A 19402-nucleotide genomic window follows, 5' to 3' on the forward strand; every position below is an offset into this window, starting at 1 on the left:
ATATTCCTCATAGATTACCTGATATTATTATTAGTATTTATTTATTTATTTATTTATTTATTTATTTATTTATTTATTTATTTATTTATTTATTTATTTATTTATTTAACCTGGTAGAGATAAGGCCGTCAGGCCTTCTCTGCCCCTCTAGCAGGAGATTCCAACTATAATATGAAGAATAAATTTACAACTAGTATTAGATTTACAGTTACAATTACAAATAAAATTACAATATTAAATTTACAATTACAATTACAATAAAAATCAAAGTACGAAAAGATTACCTGACTAATGAAAGCTAGATAATTTATCAACAGTAATCTCACTAGACGTTTTGATTTATCTAGAGAAAATCAAAACTCGAGTGGGATTTAATTGACTATTACACGATTATAAGAAAGTATATAAAGATTAGAAGTAACGAAGTACTCCAATACAATAAAATATTAATTGACTTACGAAAATACAACTGTCTTCAAATGTATTATTGTACCATCTCAACATTACAAATATTACGCTAGATGCATGCTAGATGGCAATAGTGAGCAATGCCTTCTCGTCGAGAAATTCTCGATCTATTATACACGATGGCAATGGTACTAGTCAAGAAGCCTTTGTTGATTCAGTTTCATTTTTATTAAAATGCAACATTCCACTTCAATTATCCGAATCCCAGTAATCAACGTCACTTGACAGATGATTTTCAATAAATCTTAATATTAAACAATCTCTGATACGTGACTATCCATAATATCATATAGCAGAAGCTATAACATAACCTAACTAATATACTGTACACAAGTGTTAGAAAAGTTTTAATTAACGACGATGACATAAAAAATAAACATGAATAATTTTAAAAGGAATAATTATTGAATGTACAATTTCCAAATTTGAATGTGGTTGGTGGTTCAATTGATGTTATATTGGACGTGTGCGTAATAGAAGTGGAACTCGTTGATTTAGGCCTACATGGTGTATTCAACTTATTCAGGATTTCCGAATGGTGCTCTTCATTTATTTGTAAATCGGATTTCAGAAGATGCATAGCCCACGCTATAGAAATTGTTTGAGAAGGTTATTCATCATCGCATTTGTAAATTTACGTTCCAAAACAAGATAATACCAGATTTTCAGTTTGGCTTTCGTCCAAAACATTCTACAACTCACCAACTGCAAAGAGTCACTGAATCCATTATAAAAGGCTTTGAAGAAAAACAGTATACTGCCACTGTGTTTCTGGATATTGCCCAAGCATTTGATACTGTTTGGCATGATGGGCTAATGCTAAAATTATATAGAATTGGTTTTCCTGACTATCTCACACGCATCGTGAAAGTTTTTTATCTGAACGGCAGTTCTCGGTACGTATAGATGGCATTAAATCAACGCTTCGTCCAGTTTTAGCCGGAGTACCACAAGGATCTGTACTGTCACCACTTCTCTTCAATATCTTCACATATGACATTCCATGTTTACAACCGTCACACATAGCTATGTATGCTGACGATACAGTTCTCTTTTATTCTCATAGTAACCTAAATACTGCAATCAGCACTCTTCAGACATCCTTACAGGAGCTGTCTAAATGGTTCTCTGACTGGAGATTACTACTCAACATTACCAAGACAGAAGCTAAAATCTTCTCTTTAAGGCCTATTCATAATCCACCTCCTTTGGTTCTTCTAAATGAACAAGTTACATGGCTCTCCAGTCAAGAAGCTGTCAAATATTTGGGAATATTATTAGACACGAAACTTACATGGAATGCCCATATAACTCGCATTGTTACGCTAACCTCTTCTAGAATTCGAAAATTATACCCTTTGGTTAATAGACGTTCACAAATTGGATTGGACTGTTCAATGCTACTCTACACCTCGCTTGTACGATCTCTTTTAACTTATGCAGCGCCAGTGTGAGGGACTGCAAATAAGACACACATGCATCGCCTACAAGTTCTCCAGAACAAGTTCCTGCGTACTGCAACAAATGCCCCCCTGGTTTGTAAGAAATCAACAAGTGCATCAAGAATTGGGAATTCTTCCACTAGAACAGTACATCCATTCAATGTCAAAATCTTTCTTCAACAAACTTCCTGGCGTTCCTGGAGCTGTGACATATAACATTGGAGCAAGATCTTGTCAGCCATCTAGACTTAAAAGAAAACTCCCTCAAGACATCCTTCTTAGTGATACTGACGACTCTTCATAAATTTAACACAGAAAATCATCATATTCTTGTTCACATAATTCACAAAAATGTTTAATTAATTAATTTAAATTTTAGAGGAGCCTTTAGAGCCAACCTCAGCATGATATTCTGCATGTGATATTCCATAATTTAACAGTGGTCTGTATAGCAAGTTTGCTGGTCGACCAATATTAAACATTAAAAAAAAAAAAAAAAAAAAAAAGAAGATGCATAGGTATGATCAGTGATTTTTATTAATTCTTGTTCTTGAATGCCGATGCGAGTCATATTTGAAGCTGTTGTGCATCGACTGGAGTGGTTTGTAATTTTATATATATATATATATATATATATATTTTTTTTTTGACGTCCAGACCAGCGCAGTTTCAAATGTTGGCAAACAAAGAAACAAATACTAGGGACGCGATAAAATTAAACAAATGCTAGGGACGCGATAAAATTGTGCAATAAGCAGCCATGATTGGTTGAAATACGTCCTTTCGTACCGTTTTATTGGTCAAAAGCAGGATGACGTAGTAAGAGTGTAATAATAATAGAAAAACAAAGAATATGTTATATTTTACTGAATTACAAAATAAACCTAGAATAACAAAATTGTATAGTGATGAAATTATCGGATATTGAAATATTTTGTGATAGATTAAGTGAACTATTTACAAGAAATCAATTACTGACCAAGTGCCTAGTAAGTTTGCGTTTGAATTCAATTTTATTTCGACAGTCCCTGATACTAGCAGGTAGCGAATTCCAGAGTCTTGGCAGGGCTATTGTGAAAGAGGATGAGTATGAGGATGTGCGATAAGATGAGTATTATTAGTATTGTTTCATGACGAGAGCGTGATATTCGTCTTACGGTTGGGGGAAATCTCGGAAAAACCAAACCAGGTAATCAGCCCAAGCGGGAATCGAACCCACGACCGAACGCAACTCCGGATCAGCAGGTAAACGCGACACCACGTGAGCCATGCCGGTGGCTAAGATGTGATTGTTCGTAACCAGGGCTGGGTAAAATACTGACGTCGAAGTATTTCAAATACAAAACAAAATACTTCAAAGAATAGTATTTGAAATACAAATAGAAAATACTTTTAAAAAATTAACCAAAATACATTTGTATTTCAAATACTCGAAATACATTTGTATTTCAAATACTCGATAAAATATGTATACCTAAAGAAATAAGAATATTACTGAAAATCTAAAATATTATATTAACATTAAAAGTATTTTTTACCTCGAAGTTTTATATAAACACTGTAACTGAAGATTCTTCCTTTTCCCAGTCAGCAATGAAATTATGCTACATATGCATAATTACTGCTCTCTTAAAAAAACCAGTCTCTTGAGAAGTTTATCAGATAAGGATCCCCTTGTTTGTGAATGAATAAATCCTGCAAAACAGAACAGTCTTTCTACAGGTGCAGAGGAACACAAACTTGTATTGTACTTTATAAAAGCTTGTTTCACTGTTGGGTAATTCTCTGGAGTGCACAGGGTTGTCCCTTTGCCATTGAAGAATTGTATGAGCTCATACTCCGCAGTAGGCAAGTTCTTTTCTTTTTGCTTTTCAAAGTCTGTTGTACTTGAGTTGAAAACATAAAAATTGTTTTCGTCTTCATCGTCTGAACTGACCGAAGGTGTAGCAGAGAACTGCTCAGCTGATTTCACACACATATTCTGTGTCCTCTTCTTATCATTTGGTGAGGCAGTGTCAGGTAGCCATCTCATCTTCAGTGATGTATGTATGTATTTATTTACACTGCAAGTGGGCAAGCACCCGGTGGCAGTGGTATATATAATATTAACAATACACAATAAAATGATAACCAATACACAATAAAATTTACAATACACAATACAATTTTACAACACATATACAATAACAACACACCCGGTGGCAGTGGTATATATAATATTAACAATACACAATAAAATGATAACCAATACACAATAAAATTTACAATACACAATACAATTTTACAACACATATACAATAACAACACATATACAATGGGTGGAATCAAGCTGCCAAAATAGCTCAGTTTGCTTCTGGGGTCAGATCAAACATCGCTTTAAATCTTGATGAAAGCGAACTTATTAAAATTGGAGTTACTGGGAATAGATGACGTAGATTACTAGATAACAGAATATGTAATCTATTTTTTTGAGGGAAATTAATGTGGACAAATGTTGGCCGTAATAGCAAGTCTTCTCATTTTGCATTAAATCAAGGGCTACGGCAATGGGTTTCATGACAAGAAGAAGAAGAAAGTGTTTTGAGTATTTGAAATACAAAATACATTAATTTTATGTATTTAAATACAAAATACTTTCGAAAAGCCTTACAAATTACAAAATACAAATGTATTTCAAATACTGCGCAGCCCTGGTCGTAGCTGATTTGCTTTCGTAGTACAGGGACATCATTTTATTTTTACTTCAATTTTTATTGTACCTGAGTTTTTGAATGTACTTCACTCCCACCCCTTCTACTAATGAAGTTCAACCGTTCTCCACACAGATCTAAGACCGCATATACAGTCATAGTAGCATTACCGTCACAGTACGTTCCAAAAATATGTTCTCGTTTTCCAATGACGAAAGAGCTTTCAATATTGCATCATTTTCGCACAGGTACTGTCGTCCATTTGCCTACGTCGCATTCCGGTTTTCCCCACCAGCTTCTATTCGCGTCTCTGTAAAGGCTAGTGGCTGGGCTGTCTTAGCTCTTTTCTGAGAACATTAATTTCTGTTAGGAATTGGACATCTACGCAATATTATACAACTGTTTAAAATAACTTAAATAAAAGGGCCTCGTTAAGTAATTAACTGTCACGTGATTCCCACCCCCCTTTCTACGATCGTGCGACATGACCACTTGGACGGACAGTAGATAGCATGTTTGAGTAATTTGATCTCTTCGGAACGAGCAGAAGTGAAGATTGAATTTACAGTACGTAAGGTACTCTTTTACAGAGTAGGTACAGAATTATTTCAACATGAGTTACTAGTACGAAGGACGAAATTGGTAATTGGAATTATACACATTAGAACTGAAGCCTGTATCGAAATGAAACGCCACCATTTTGAAAAATGTGTTTAAATATCCATATTATGATTATTTTTCAATTTAACTTCATCGTCTATAGTGTACGCTAATGTGCTGTAGACAGTATAATATACACTGCATAATGAATACGTCCACATGGACAGCTCAGTTCGTGAGTAAAAACACTTATTGTTATTACTGTACTGTATTCTGATTAAACAAAAACCTAATGAAAATGATCAAACTCAAAAGCATGATATTTCCTAGTTTACGTAAATGGATGAACTACTTTTCTTCCCTCCTATACTTAGTAAAGTGATTTGTTTGTATATTACGCCATCGAACTCCAGTCGGGGAAGGGGGTAGCAACCGTTGATCCAAAGGTATAGCCAGGTTAATATCAGAAATGTTAGTAAAAATAAAATGATGTCCCTGTACAAAATATAATTATTTCGTAAACGGTTAATTTGCGGACCAATATTTACTGGAACTGTTTTGCTTCTCTTCGTTTTTTATTTCTCATCCCTAAATTCTTGACTATTACTTTTGAAACACCCTGTAGATGTTTATAACTGTGTATAAATGAAAATTGCATCATCTTTACAAACCTGTAGTGAAATTTGAATGCGTGTAGAGAATAACAATGCATTGCGAGTGGTAATATTTGAAAACTAACTCCACTACTCCAATGTAGTCGAGCACTGTGAACGCTGATGTCGAGGTAAGTAGAGACAGTGAAAGCACAGAAAAAAGCCAAAGGGTAAGTGTCTTCATTACAAGTCGGAGCCCTCGAAACAAGTGCACCCGGCCTCCATTGCGCGCGCCACTGATCAGTTTTATCGACACCTCCCACATCGTTAGTCCGAGTGTCCCTAACCGGTCTTGTTCCACTGTCGGCAGATAATTAACGAATGTGCATGCCAGTGTTTGTACAATGCGGAGGAAAATATACGCAGCACTTACAATGTTTAACTTAGTGACATAAACACACGCACTAGATATCGTGGCGACATTATACTGGGTGATTGAAAATTAATTTACTTCCACGTTGCAATAAATATCTAAAACGACTCAATATATCTCCGGATATTTGTGATAAAAGTATTCGATTTCATTATTATAACGGACATGCGCCGTATTATTTATTGATATTAGATATATTATCTCTTCCATTCCCTTACATATATTTTACATTTAATTTGACCTTCGATCCGCCGTGCGTGACATACGGTATCATACTCATTCTGCATTTTAGATTTCCTTTCTCCTTTGTGAACAACAAAGTAATTATTTTGTCAGGTCACCATGTGTACACAGGGTGTACGAATGAACTCTGTTCAGAATCTGAAGATGTGTACTCGGGAAGAAAATAAAAATGTTCGTATAGGATTCATTAAGGATTTGGGTATTTATTTTACACACAACTTATGTTTTAAAATGCACTTAAATCACGTAGTAATTGATGCATATAGAAAATTAGGATTTATAATCAGAAATACAAAAGAATTAAAAAATATAAATACTATTGATACTCTCTATAAAACTATGGTTAGAAGTAAGCTAGAGTATGCGTCTGTAATATGGTCACCTCAGTTCCAGTCCCATCAGATGCAAATAGAAAGGATACAGAAAAGATTTTTAAGTTATTTATATTTTAAAAAACATCACGTATCGTCTTATGACAAGCAAATTTCATATAATCAGTTACTTTTTGAATTCAATTACAAAACTTTAAAATCTCGACGATTAGTAAATAGCCAAATTTTATTCTATAAGACTGTTAATGGTATATTGAATAACTGATTTTCTTAAATTCCTTCAGTTCAATGTAAAAAGAACAGAATTACGTCATAGGCAACCTTTTATTATTCCCATTCCTAGAACTGTTTTCTTCAAGAACTCTCCATTGTTTGTTATGTGTAATACTTACAACTCTCTGTATTTAAACTGTGATTCTCAATTGGATTTCAGTTTAACAATTGAAAAATTTCATACAATATTAAAACGCATTGTATTTCCTTAGATATTTAAATTATGAAGAAGTGTATTATAATGTTTTACTCAAGTTTTTAAATAATTTTGCATCATTATATTGACATTTGGCACTATATTAACTGTAATATTATATTCTAGCATCTATTACCATTATGTATTTTCTTTCTTTCGTTTGTGTTGTTTGTTTTGTTGTTTTTTTTCTCCCTCTCTTATTATGTATTTTGTGTATACATCTGTGTAAGCCACCTGTAATTGGAAGCCTGCTTCTGTTGGTGGTGGATTTAAAATAAAAAATTAATAAAATATTATGCTAAAATTATCATACGAAACCGTCTCTGGATGTTTAAGGGTATATGTACGTGAACGATCATAAATATTATTAGAAAATGCAGGCTCTAAATTTCTAAAATTTTACAAGAAAATAAACTCACAATTGGACAAAAATTACAAGGTACCACAACAAGACTTATTAGAACTTAAATATCTGATAAATGTATAAAAACGGTAACTAATAATATTTTTCAAACCAGTTTTATCAAAGTATGGAAAAAAAAAAATTCTGCAGTTACATCATTTGGTAACCATAACATTGTTATGGTCTCTCTGACATCTTTAATATTTTTCCTGCATGTAATAAACACTTATTTCTGAAAAGTAGACTACTCTCAGACATGTAGGGTTGTTTATTTTAATACATTAATTTTTTATTTGTCCTGTATAAAATATATTAAAGTTTACATAATATTTCGTTACCTAATTTTTCTACTTGCAAAGAAATAGGCATTATTGTAGTCTATCTTTTGCAAAAATGAATGTTAAATCAGTGTACAAAATTTCAGAATTCTATCTCTAATGGTTATGGAGTTATGAAACAATATGTGTGAAAATTTTCAAATTTTGGAAAATTTAATTTGAAGTAAAAAGTGAATACTAAAAAAAAAATATTATTACTAACCTTTTTATACTTTTATCAGATATTTAAGTTCTAATAAGTCTTGTTGTGGTACCTTGTAATTTTTGTCAAATGTGATTTCATTTCCCTATAAAATTTTAGAAATTTAGAGCCTACATTTTCTGATAATATTTGTGGTCTTTCACCCTTAAAATATTATAAGTAAATAAACACAAAAAGTTTGTACAGCGTACACATAGTACGTTCTTAAATTAAAGTTATAAAAGTGACGTATTTAAATGAAAGGAATGAAGGCTATGGATCTGTGAAATTTCTGACTATTACATTTTTACACCAATTAATTTGAAACTTTTACCATATATTTCTTACAATGTGGACATGCAATTCACAAATTTTCACTTTGATATTCCAAATAGTTCAATTATAATTATTATTTTTAATATTGAATTTTAATTGTCTCAGTTTTCAAAGTTTATATATTTTTTCTTTAAATGTAAGAGTTCGCAGTTTTTCTTGGGAAGGATAAATGTGGTAGCTTCCCGTTGTTTTCCGCATACCACTCTCTCTTTCGCATCTTAAAAGATCCCAGGAAGCGCATCTTCTGCGGACCTCTGGATAAATAACTGAGGAAGAGACTATTGAAGTGCTTTGTGTGGAGTGTGGCATTGTATAGGGCAGAGACATGGACATTACGACGAAGTGAAGAGAAGCGAATAGAAGCATTTGAAATGTGGATATGGAGAAGATTGGAGCCTGTGAAATGGACAGACAAAGAAACGAAGCTGTGTTGGAAAGAGTGGATGAAGAAAGGATGGTGCTGAAAATGATCAGAAAGAGAAAAATGGATTGGTTAGGTCACTGGCTGAGGAGAAACTGCCTACTAAGCAATGCACTGGAAAGGATGGTGAACGGGAGAAAAGTTCGGGGCAGAAAAATATATCAAATGATGGATGACATTAAGATATATGGATCATATGCGGAGATTAAGAGGAAGACAGAAAATAGGAAATATTGGAGAAAGCTGAGTTTGCAGTGAAAGATCTGCCCTTGGGCAGAACACATATGTATATATGTATGTATGTATGTATGTATGTATGTGTAAGAGTATATTCAATTTATTCCTGATAGATGAATGTAAAATATGACCCATGTTTTAATTTTTTTTTTCAATTATTTTTCGAGAAAAAATATTTAACTTACCCCTTTAGTTGTTAATTTGTCAATTTTTTTAAACTTACCACGTTCTCAAGACACAGTGATTTGAATACTTTCAATTCCAGGAGAAAGCACGTGTCAGCTTACTTCCGTGCAAAGTTTCACTGAGATTAGAGAAAAATTGCATTCATTAGAGCATTTTGAATGTTAGAAAATGTTGAAAATTGGAAAATTTAGAAAACCAGTATCAAAGTGCAGCATGTAAAATGATGTATGCTATCGATATTCTTCCTTCCTATACAGGTCTACCACACACATTTTTCTCCTACATTTTACGAATCACTTTGTGTACTTCGTTTTTAATGTGACAACGTCTTTTAGTTCGTGTTAGCATTCAGCTTGTATTGTTTGTGCCTTGACGATGACGTTCAAGCGAAGGGTACGAATCACATGAGCTCACACGGCGAATAGAGGAAGTGCTTTGATATGAAAACTATCTTCAAAACGTCTAGACTTAAATTAGCCCCAAATTACCTCGCAAGGGAGAGGTCGTGTATTTTTTTTTTTGTATATCAGCATACTCCATTACATTGGAGTAATACTACATGCTTTACATAAACTATTACAATAATTAGTTACATAATTTATGAGAACAAGATATTTACAATTTTGATTGCGATGTTGAAATTCTTATAGATACAAGTGTTGCCTAATTGTACTTCTTATATTTTAGGTTACCATCATTGTTAATATTATTTCTAATTTCAATTTCTGTTACATTTTGCCAAATTCTATGGATTTTATAAATTTTCTGAAGCTTTTGAGGTATGCTGTTGTGAACTGATCAAAAGGTGGAGGCCAGGTTTGACCTGTGCGTATTATACTAGCTCGTAGGATTCTTCTTTCTTTTATCAGTGTGGCACATCTTAATATTATATGGTTGACTGTCTGCTCTTCTTTTAGTCTGCAAGGGCACGTTGGAGTTGGAATAATCTTGAATCTGTGAAGGTACGATCTTGTGAAGCCGTGACCTGTCACAATAGAAGTAAATTCTGCCCCGACAGGTAAATTTATCTTCAATCTATCTTTAATTGATGGGAAGAATGATTTCGTTATTGCGCCCTTAGTTGAGATAGTCCACTGCTCTTGCCATTTTCTTAAGGTCTTTTCTCTCTCTTCTGTTACTATGGTATCTCTCGGTATTTTGTTATAAGCTATTTCCCCTTCATCTTCTATGGCGGCTTGTTTGGCAAGACGGTCAGCTATCTCATTCCCTACTATTCCGACATGGGCCTTCACCCACCTAAAGAGAACTGTCCATTGCTGTCTCTCCAATTTTTTCAATTCTCTCTTTATATTTTCAATTATTGGATTATGTTTATTCTTGTTCTGTAAAGTGTCCAGTGTCACTTTGCTGTCTGTGTTAACTATTGCAACATTCTCTGTTTCTTCTGTTATTTCTACATTCTCAATGTGTTGTAGTACCTTCAAGATTGCTATTTGTTCTGCCTGATTGTTAGAACATTTTTCATGCAGTTTGTATTTGGATCGGTGGATGACCATGTCGTTTTGGATTATGACCGCAGCAGCTCCAACTTTTCCTCCGATTTTACTTCCATCCGTGTATATATCTATTTTGTTTGCCGTATCCTCCATAGGCGCTCTCATGAGTGGTTCTTCAGCTGGGTGTGGCCAGTGAATCACTTCCAGAGATGCATCGTACTCCATGTTTTTGTGGGTGGATGGGGGCACTTGAACAACCTGGGACTCCAATTGAATAGAAGGAAGAGCTCGTCGCTCGGGCGGTTGCAGCTGTTGACGCTCTACAGCTCATCCCTGGAGTCTTTGAACATGTACGACAGGCAATGACACGTCGTTGCAGACTTTTGAACAGTTTTTGTAAATGATTACAAATTGAAATGGTTTTGAAGAATGAGAGTCATAAGTAACGTTACAACTGTATTCTTTATTCCTACAGTACAATACATTTTGTGGGCTTGTCATTCAATAATTGGTTGCCGATGCATGGTCATTTACCAAAAAACCTTTATTTTGTTTTCTTGTATCATTTCTAGAAGTTTGAGTATTGAGTTTAAATACACCCTGTATTTCTGTTATTATAGTAGCATGTACGTTGTGCATGTAATGAAATAATACTTGCTCATGGATAAATAGTTTAATTTGTTTAGCAAGCCCAATGAACTTACAATAATTTTATCGACAGCTCTATGGTTACTTACTTACTTACTGGCTTCTAAGGGACCCGAAGGTTCATTGCCGCCCTCACATAAGCCCGCCATTGGTCCCTATCCTGAGCAAGATCAATCCAGTCTCTATCATCACATCCCACCTCCCTCAAATCTATTTTAATATTATCTTCCCATCTATGTCTCGGCCTCCCCAAAGGTCTTTTTCCCTCCGGCCTCCCAACTAACATTCTATATGCATTTCTGGATTCGCCCATACGTGCTACATGCCCTGCCCATCTCAAACGTCTGGATTTAATGTTCCTAATTATTTCAGGTGAAGAACAGAATGCGTGCAGTTCTGTGTTGTGTAACTTTCTCCGTTCTCCTGTAACTTCTTCCCTCTTAGCCCCAAATATTTTCCTAAGCACCTTATTCTCAAACACCCTTAACCTATGTTCCTCTCTCAAAGTTAGTCCAAGAACAACAGGTAATATAACTGTTTTATAAATTCTAACTATCAGATTTTTTGACAGCAGACTGGATGATAAAAGCTTCCCAACCGAATAATAACAGGCATTTCCCATATTTATTCTGCGTTTAATTTCCTCCCGAGTGTCATTTATATTTGTTACTGTTGCTCCCAGGTATTTTAATTTTTCCACCTCTTCAAAGGAGAAATTTCTGTGATTATTCTGCAAACTAATAATAATAATAATAATAATAATAATAATAATAATAATAATAATAACAAAGAAAACTTCAAAGTGACAAATTAATTTAAATCGCTTCTTTGCTTTGAGATGTGAAAGTACCTCATATGAATGACATATGGTAACCCCTTTTGACCCGATTCATATAATTATATATAAACACTGATTACAAGTGATATCGTCCAAGTCTGTTCGTTGTTTTCGATGTATCTGCGTGCAGATGAATGAATAAAATACATGCTCTAGTTATTATACTACAGGAAAACACATGCTCAGTTGTTTTCCAGGATCTTGTTTAGGCTGTTTATTGTGCCACGAAACAACGTGTAAAAGTTAATAATACCGGCACATATATAAGTAATTATTACACTCCATGGTGCTCGAAGAGCCTTGATCTGAGTTCATATCTCGACGTTATCTTAACCTGGCACAAGGGCTACTACGGTACATAGGGTCGGTATGAAGCCAGGCTTCTACCTGAAACAACACAAGATATTTTGAAAACGAATAAATGCATGCACTGTGCGGGATTCGAACCCAATATTGTTTATTTCATACAGCGTCAAAAAACCGCCATATCGATTATTTCACGGTCAGCAAGCAAAGAATTCTCTTAGACCATTACCCTACTTGGAATGTTTTTTTTTTTTTTGAAGGAGGAGGACCCTTAAGCAAGCACCGCAGCCTTAGGCTTGTTATACAACCTCCTTATGTTGGGATTATTTTTAAAATCCTTTTAGGGCCCTTTTTCAAGCACATGATTCACTGCTTGGTGCCATCGTATCGATTGAGCCGCAGCATCCAGGTCTGGCAGGAGACCATACCTCCACCTCCCTGTGATGTTCCTCTGCAGCCTCCTCAGATCGATGGCATCTGTTCGCAATTCACGTGTTTGAATCTGCTGCATCCTTAACCAGAGGGACACATTATTTTTTTCTTCTGTCTCTCTTCTTCTTTTTTTTTCTCTTTTTTTATTATCTTGATATATTACTTAATCATTTGTATTTGCATGCCATTTAGTACGACTTTGCTAATCAACATTTTATGTCTTGTAACCTACATGTATTCTCCTATTAGTATATTAGGCTAACTGTATAGTATATCTGAAGTGAATAATTCGTCGAATTTATCTCGAGCATTTTAGGTCTTATAAATTGTGTGTGTGAGTGTGTGTATTCCCCTTATGTTATGTAACTGATTTTGATTATGTGTAATTTTCTACTTTATTTTATATATTATATAACCGATCTTGACTATTTGTAATTTTATATTATGTAAATGATCTTGTCTATTATAATTTCCTACTATATTTTATGTAATTTCTAATGTATTTTCTTTTGTGTTGTTTTGTAATCTAATTTTGTATTTCATGTATATTATTGAAACCTGGTTGAGTGGAAGAGAAGGCCTCATGGCCTTATCTCTGCCAGGCAAAATAAACCTACTACTACTACTACTACTACTACTACTACTACTACTTTCAATTCCGCGACTCACCAAGGCGCCATCTATCCGAGGGAGCTACACTCCCCCGTTAAACCTCAGTCCTCTTATTGAAGACCCTGCGGCTACTCTGGGGTGTGTGCAGCTCCCGCAGACAGATGCCATCTGTAGGCGGATCCCGGAACCACGTCTTCTTGGTCAATCTGCAACTATTGATGATTAATGAAATGATACTAATGAAGGCGAAATGACTCCGATGTCCAACGCTGAAAGTTACGCAGTAATTCTGCTTCAAGTGATTGAGGGAAAACCTCGGAAAAACCGCTAACCAAGTAACTTGTTAAAACCAGGATTTGAACCCGGGCACGCTCGTCTCATTGTCAGGCAAGCTAACCGTTACACCAAAGCGGTGGACGTTATTTGGAATGTTAAATCATAATAGAGGAAAATGGTGATGATATTTTTTTTATTATTATAAAGGAATTTTCTGTGACAACACAGGTTTCCTCATTCAAAAGATATCTTCTTTCTCCAGTTCTCTCCATCTAGCCGGTCTTCATCTGTTACGTTTCTTTTCTGCATAATCTTCTTCGTTTTCTCTGCCCATGTGGGTTGTGGTCTACTTCTCTTGCTTCTGGTTTTCAAGTTATAACTTCTTTAATTAATCTATTTTCTCTTCTCATAACATGCCCGTACCATCTTAGCTACAGTTCTTCTATCGCTTTAATAATGTATTTTTAACATGCATTATCTCTCTTATCGTAGTACTTCTTTTATTTTGTCTCTTCTTGAAATTTTTGCCAAAGGTCTTAGATAATGTCGGCCTGGGTAGCATAGTCAGTATAGCGCTGGCCTTCTGTACTCGAGGTTGCGGGTTCGATCCCGGCTCAGGTCGATGGCAATTAAGTGTGTTTAAATCCGACAAGCTTGTGTCAGTAGATTTACTGGCATGTAAAAGAACTGACAAAATTTCGCCACACCGGCGACGCTGATATAACCTCTGCAGTAGCGAGCGTCGTTAAATAAATCCTAATTTCATTTTTTTTTGTCTTAGATAATCCAGCTCTGTAACAATCAAACTATTTTTGTTTTTTTTAGTTGTCCAAAGCTTGGGGTCCACAATAATAATAATAATAATAATAATAATAATAATAATAATAATAATAATAATAATAATAATAATAATAATAATTTTATTTATTTATTTATTATAATATTACAGGTCAACAGCCATGAGTCCACACCTGTGGAGTAACGGTTAGCGCGTCTGGCTGATAAACCAGGTTGCCCGGGTTCGATTCCCGGTCGGGACAAGTTACCTGGTTGAGGTTTTCTCCGGAGTTTTCCTTCAGCCCAATATGAGCAAATGCTGGGTAACTATCGGTGCTGAACCCCGGACTCATTTCACCGGCATTATCACCTTCATCTCATTCAGACGCTAAATAACCTAAGATGTTGATAAAGCGTCGTAAAATAACCTGCTTAAAATAACCGCCATGAGCCAATGATATCCCAGCACAAGTGATAAAATAATAAACAGAATTAAATTTTGAATACAATTAATTTACAACAATAATAATAATAATAATAATAATAATAATAATAATAATAATAATAATAATAAATTTGAAATAAGTAAATAAAAATTGTAAAGTTAATCACTGGATGCATGTAAATAAAAATAACAATAACGATAAAATAAAAATAAACATAAACAATCTTAAACGAAGATGATAATAATAATAATAATAATAATAATAATAATAATAATAATAATAATAATAATAATACTTACTTACTTACAAATGGCTTTTAAGGAACCCGAAGGTTCATTGCCGCCCTCACATAAGCCCGCCATCGGTCCCTATCCTGAGCAAGATTAATCCAGTCTCTATCATCATATCCCACCTCCCTCAAATCCATTTTAATATTATCTTCCCATCTACGTCTCGGCCTCCCCAAAGGTCTTTTTCCCTCCGGTCTCCCAACTAACACTCTATATGCATTTCTTGATTCGCCCATACGTCCTACATGCCCTGCCCATCTCAAACGTCTGGATTTAATGTTCCTAATTATGTCAGGCGAAGAATACAATGCGTGCAGTTCTGTGTTGTGTAACTTTCTCCATTCTCCTGTAACTTCATCCCTTTTAGTCCCAAATATCTTCCTAAGGACCTTATTCTCAAACACCCTTAATCTCTGTTCCTCTCGCAAAGTGAGAGTCCAAGTTTCACAACTATACAGAACAACCGGCAATATAAATTCTAATTTTCAGATTTTTTGACAGCAGACTAGGTGATAAAAGCTTCTCAACCGAATAATAACAGGCATTTCCCATATTTATTCAGCGTTTAATTTCCTCCCGAGTATCATTTATGTTTGTTACTATAATAATAATAATAATAATAATAATAATAATAATAATAATAATAATAATAATAATATGAAGAAGAAGAAAAATAAGAAGAATATAAGTTTGCAGGCTCAGGAACAAGTTGACCATATCCAGAGAGCGCATTTGTTTTTCTAGTAAGAGTTTTCAAGGAATGTTTACACGGAATTCGATGCGAATCGCCCACCCCACGCGTGTTACACGCAGCACATTACACCATCTATCTTGCGCGAAGTGACAATGTCGTTCAGCGGGAGTCGATATTGAACTGACTTACGAGTCCCATTCACGCCATGCAAATGAGGGTAAATATATCTAAAGATAAGCGGCGTAATTACAGGTACACCGAGGTTCATAATGTACAAAACAGGAGTGTAGATGTCTCCGAAATAGTGAATAGAAAGTAAATTTTCTTTTTAAATACGTATGCTTATAAGTATTGTTCCTTATGTTAATAAAAATTTCGTTAGACATTAGAATGTTCACCTCTGTATATATCAGATTGGCCATTCCCATGTTATGAAATGACAATATTAAAAGAGAAAACCAGCAGAGTCTCAGCAATTTTCTGTTAACGAATAGTGACGTATACTATGCAAATCTGGCTTTCAGATATAGCTCCCTGTATATAACTATGATATACTATACCAGCCGTGGCGAAAATGTGATCGTGCGCCGAGCCACTGTGTAACCTGCAACGTGCATAGCACCTATGGAGGGAGGCGGACACCCGAAGGGGAAGTGAAGCAACTGTCTGACTTATTAACGGATTTTCATTTTCCTTACGTCAAGCACTTAAATATAATTTTATACAGTACAAGGCTAAAACTAATGTTTAGTACGTGTAACGAAGAAAGAAATGAACAAGAAAACACAGGACACAATATTATCACAACATAAAATTAACTGTCTTCAGAATGTCTCTGCGACAAAGTTTCAAATCAGGAATTATGTCACTTACTGCCAGTCGTAGTTGATCACGAAGGTATTTGTCTGTCAGCTGTGATCTAAATTTGATTTTACTATTTTCATTATTGGAAATAATTTTTCACAAACATAAGTTAGCGAACATGGCTTCAACAGAGCAAGCGAAAGAACGAAGCTACGGATATTTATTTTTTGGCAAAAGTTCAACATTTGTCAAGTCCTTACTTCTAGCTTTCATTTAACATCACATTGTAAATCTGTGAGTTTAAATATTGAAGAGCTAACCGCATTATTCGTACATCTGCTGAAAAAGGATCTACGTACAGAGATGATGATGATGATAATGATAATAATAATATTAATAATAATAATCCTTTTAATGTTTCATGAGTAACACGTAGTATAATGTCGTTTTATGTTATACACCCGTTTTCCTCGTAATACTTGTGAACAAATCATATATTTAATATTCTCATCATATTGGCAGCAAAAAAATGCGTCCTCCCATCCTACTTGGAACTTTAGTTCGTGCAGAGGTACATGGTTTCGAGAGAGATATTGCGACGATACGCCACTCGCAGGTCAGAGACAAATACAAATGCAACGGAGTTTGACTCCAGTGAGTGAGAAGTTGGAGGTTGGAGGAGGTAGGAAGCAAGAGAAATGCATAGCTATCATTGCGAGTCACATTTTCGCCACGGTTGTACTATACTATAGGCTAACAGAAAACCATAATTCAAGTCACACAGAGTTTGTGTACACTCAATGTTGGATATTCGATGGCCAGTCAACCCACTTTAGATATGTGGATATAAAGGGAATAATTAAGCCTTTGTCTGGTATACAGTTTCTGGGTAGCTCAGTCGGTAGAGCGTTGGCGAGCTCAGTCAACGGTCCCGGGTTCGATACTCGGCCCGGAGGAATATTTATCTTGAAATTATTCAAATCAGTTTCACAGGGAGTTGTACGTGAAAGCCAGATTTGCAGAAATTCTCTTATCAACTACAATAATAAATGTGTAATGCGAAAGACGTAGGAAGCCGCAATCCTCAGAGAAAATCAACCCAATTGCCGCCTTATCCATCAAAAATCGCACAGACGTGTGGTAAAAACTAACATCGGGCCCATAATTTAACAACCAGCGAGCTGACTGAGCTACGGATGAGCAATAAATCATGATAATAACTTGAAAGTATTTGACTGTCATTCTCGGTTCCCAAGTTCATCATTGCACCTCTGCAGAGGACGATGGATATTACGTTCCAAGACACTTTTGTTACAATGTCCAGGGATAAGGAGCGTGCAGATATTTCTGTAGCAACACATGCACCGTGAACTCTGCCCCTAGCAGCAGAATGGATGCAACGACTCCTGTTGCCAGGACGACCAGAAGCGGAGTGACGTCTTTAATGCCGACAGTGATCCAAGGAACCGAAGGCTCGGGGTCGCCCCGGATCCAGTTGAGGTGACGCAAGCGGTAGACGGAACCTCCCACCTGCAGGCGGAGTAGGCTGGAAAGCAAAGAATGCGACACATTAAAATTCACATAAATTAATTTGAACATAGAAGTGAGGTGCTTCCAGCGACAAGACCCAAACTGATTAATCGCTTTGCCTATTTTCTGTTATAAAATCTTTTACTTATTTCGTATGTGTGTGCAAATGTTAACTATTTTAAAAAGAATAGTGAGATGTTCATCGAAAGAGGCAAAAGTTCCCTAGCGCGAGAGCCCATGGAGTGCCAAAGCCGTCCAGCCAAGTTCTGGCCTCAAGTCCACATGGGCTGCAATGTTATTTAATTGACTCAGAAAGAAGACGAAAAAATAATTAAAAAGAAACGAATGCGAAGAAGGAGAAAAAGAAAGATCTGCGACTATAGCTACAATAAGAACAAGAGAGAGAAGTAAAAGAGAGAAATAGGAAGGAAGGGAGATAGAAAAAGAAATTATGGATGGATAAATGGATGGATGGATAGATAAATGAATGGATGGATAGATAAATGAATGGATGGATAGATAAATGGATGGATGGATAAATGGATTGATGGATGGATAAATGGATTGATGGATAGATGGATGGATGGATGGATGGATGGATAGATAAATGGATGGACGGATAAATGGATGGATGGATAAATGGATGGATTGATGGATAGATAAATGAATGGATGGATTGATGGATAGATAAATGAATGGATGGATAGGTAAATGGATGGATAAATGGATGGCTGGATGGATGGATGGATGGATAATTGGATAGATGGATGAATAGATGAGTGGATGGATTGATGAATGGATAGATAAATGCATGGATGGATAGATAAATGGATGGATGGATGGATGGATGGATAAATTGATGGATGGATTGATGGATGGATAGATGGATGGATAAATGGATGGATAATTGGATAGATGGG

At 35.2% G+C, this 19402-nt stretch overlaps 1 protein-coding gene across 1 annotated transcript in view; it reads right to left on the reverse strand.

Annotated features, from left to right (window-relative positions):
• The window catches only part of LOC138708679 (probable glutamate receptor), a 40246-nt gene extending 29192 nt beyond the window's left edge, over window positions 1-11054 (reverse strand). Inside the window, exon 1 of the mRNA XM_069838765.1 lies at window positions 10812-11054. Coding sequence (XP_069694866.1) covers window positions 10812-11054 — 243 coding nt within the window. The remainder of the gene's footprint in view (window positions 1-10811) is intronic.
• Window positions 11055-19402: the final 8348 nt, after the last annotated feature.

The sequence above is a fragment of the Periplaneta americana genome, chromosome 11, assembly GCF_040183065.1.
Source record: "Periplaneta americana isolate PAMFEO1 chromosome 11, P.americana_PAMFEO1_priV1, whole genome shotgun sequence".
NCBI lineage: Eukaryota > Metazoa > Arthropoda > Insecta > Blattodea > Blattidae > Periplaneta > Periplaneta americana.